Raw genomic sequence first — 2,500 nt, 5'->3', positions numbered from 1 at the left:
AAGGAAAACAAAAACGTAAATAAAATACTGGAAGGCTTCAGTTTTCGCACATTTTCATGGTAAACTTAAATAAACCTTTTTGTGAATTGTGTTTCAGGCGCTGGACCGAGACCCACCGACAGGACGCACCGTGTGGCGAGTGAAGGTTACGGTGAGGGACGGACAGATGGGCGCCTGGCAGGAGAGGGATGAAGAAGAGGACGGGCGCTATTACTCCCCCCCGTCTCATGATCCCTCCAGAAGACTTCACCGTGCTTCTGGAAAGGGCTTAGAAGGAGTTGCAGTAGGAGGGGAGCCTGACACAGCGCTGGTGGTGATTGAAGCAGGAGAGACGATGGCACCAGTTTCAGACGCTGATGCAAAACGCCATAACAGTAACGGTGTCCTGAGGAGGATGAAGAGGAGCAGCAGAATTAGTTGTAGTGGTAGCAGCAGTTGTTGTAGTAGTAGTGGTAGTGGTAGCAGTAGTAGTCTTTGTAGTAGTAACCACGACATTGAGCTGCCTTTACACCTCAGATCTACTAGTAATATCACTACTACTACCATGACTGCTACAACTACCTTTGCCACTGTCACTACCACTGCTACCACTACAGCTACATCCACACTCATATCTTTGGACAGAAAGGAAAGAGCTGCTGTACATGAAATAAGTGAAACCGAACGCGTATTATCTCTTACTCGAGGCGGAGAGAAGGAAGGACCTCAGGGGGGCAACTTAAGAGCAGAAATACAATGGGAAGTTCAATCTCACTTACCTTATTACGACGAGGTGGAGTCCCGGAGATGGCGAAGGAAACGAAGGAGAAGAAAAGTAGATAGAGAAAATTGGTTAAGGCGAGAAAGTGAAGACGAGAAGAGAGAAAAGATAGAAAGGCAAGGACGAGGACAAGGAGGAGTAGGAGGAGACATGCTATTAGATTCACCGGCGAGGCAGCACCGTAACTCCGCCTTAACGACTCATGCCAACACTATCACGACATCAATCGGAGGCAGCCACACTACAGACGTCTTCAAGTGGCCCCAGCCCAGCCCCCTTCAGCTCCCCGTCGCCCCCTCCGGCAGGCAGTTTCTCCTCGACGTAGCAAAGCCTGTCGTTGCAAGACACGCTGCCGAGGACGTTCCTTTATCCTCACTCTTTTTTCCTTCATTTGGTACGAGAGAGAGAGCTAAGAGAGGACAAGGAATTGGAAGGAAAAAGAGAGAGGTGAACGACATCATTTTGCTCGGGTCTCGCCGGCCGGCAGGCGACGGTCGGGGGAAGAACGTGAGTGTGGTGGGGGCTGCCCGTTACCTGGCACACGCTCTGAAAAATGACCGAAGCATTGTGAACGATGGCCCAGGAGGGAGAGCAGAGCGGGATCCCAACGAGGCCGCTACTATCGCCATCACCAACCTCAACAGCACCGCCAGCGCCTTCCTTCCTCCCTCTTCGCCCTGCTCTTCCTCTGCTTTTATCTTCCCCGCTGCCGAGAGACGAAGATTTCTGCGCCCAAACTCCACTTCCTTCCCATCCATCTCCTCAGCCATAACCTTTTCCGCGCGGAGAAAAAAGGCAGCAGGAACAGGTGGGGTAAAAGGAAAAAGCGGGCGTCTCATTTACGGTGTTTTCAATGCATCACCAAGACTCCTAATCCGCGTCCCCGCTGCGAGCCGGGATAAGAGGAGACTTAATGAAAACGTGCACCCAGACGCTCTAAGGAGGCCCCGCAGCATGGTACTCCACAGTCCTCATGCATCCCGCGCCTCCCTCCACCAGCCCTATATCTCAAAATTAAGAATGCGCCTTCCCAACCCGGTAGTAAATCCAAGACAGCAGCGCAGAGGCAAGCGCGAGGCAGCGGCCTGGAAGATATACCGACACCGCCAAGTTCTGGGAACTCAGGAAACTTTGAGGAACGTGGAACGCGAGGAGCCGCCAGCCGCTGAGAGAGGCAAGGCAGAGGGACGGGAAGACGTGCAACTTCCCACGTCCGACACTGAGGATTTGCTGGTGATGTTGCCTCGTTTTGCGCCCACGGAGACTGATCTTCCTTCAACCTTTACATCTCTGTCCTTCCCGTCCTCATCCGTCGCCTCCACTGCCTCATCATCCCCAAATACACGGTCCTCCTCCTCATCTTCTTCCTCTGTGGCGCCGTCATCCTTCCCATCCTCTTCCCCCTTCACCTTACAGATGCCTTTGGCGGGTAAAAAGAGACCTGCCATTGAGCGTCCATCCCTGGAGAATACCTCTGAGCAGCCCGTGAAGCCCCGCCGCCCAGCCAGGAGGGAACAAAGGGACCTAGAGACGACTTTCCACACGAACTACAAGGAGGAGGAAGAGGAGGAGGAAGATGACAGAAATGGTTACGGGGAGTGCATTTACTTCACCCCGTCCCTGACCACCTCACGACAGCCTCCGACCGTAACACCTGAAGGAGGGAGTGAAGGAGAGACTGGAGGTGGAAGGGCGCAGCACAAGGCGGAGACAGTGCTGACAGTGATGGTGAAGGATATC

The 2,500-nt window shown here is 53.4% G+C and overlaps 1 protein-coding gene across 2 annotated transcripts in view; it reads left to right on the top strand.

Moving 5' to 3' along the window:
• LOC123520591 (putative neural-cadherin 2) overlaps window positions 1-2,500 on the top strand; it is a 542,583-nt gene that overhangs the window by 386,036 nt on the left and 154,047 nt on the right. For both annotated transcript variants that reach the window (XM_045283005.1, XM_045283006.1), the window contains exon 6: window positions 98-2,500. This exon is cut by the window's right edge and continues 67 nt beyond it. In XM_045283005.1, coding sequence (XP_045138940.1) covers window positions 98-2,500 — 2,403 coding nt within the window. The remainder of the gene's footprint in view (window positions 1-97) is intronic.

The sequence above is a fragment of the Portunus trituberculatus genome, chromosome 47 (genome assembly GCF_017591435.1).
Source record: "Portunus trituberculatus isolate SZX2019 chromosome 47, ASM1759143v1, whole genome shotgun sequence".
In the NCBI taxonomy this organism is placed as follows: Eukaryota; Metazoa; Arthropoda; class Malacostraca; order Decapoda; family Portunidae; genus Portunus; species Portunus trituberculatus.
The sequence above is the reverse complement of the archived record's forward strand: the minus strand, read 5'-3'. Positions and strand labels throughout refer to the sequence as shown.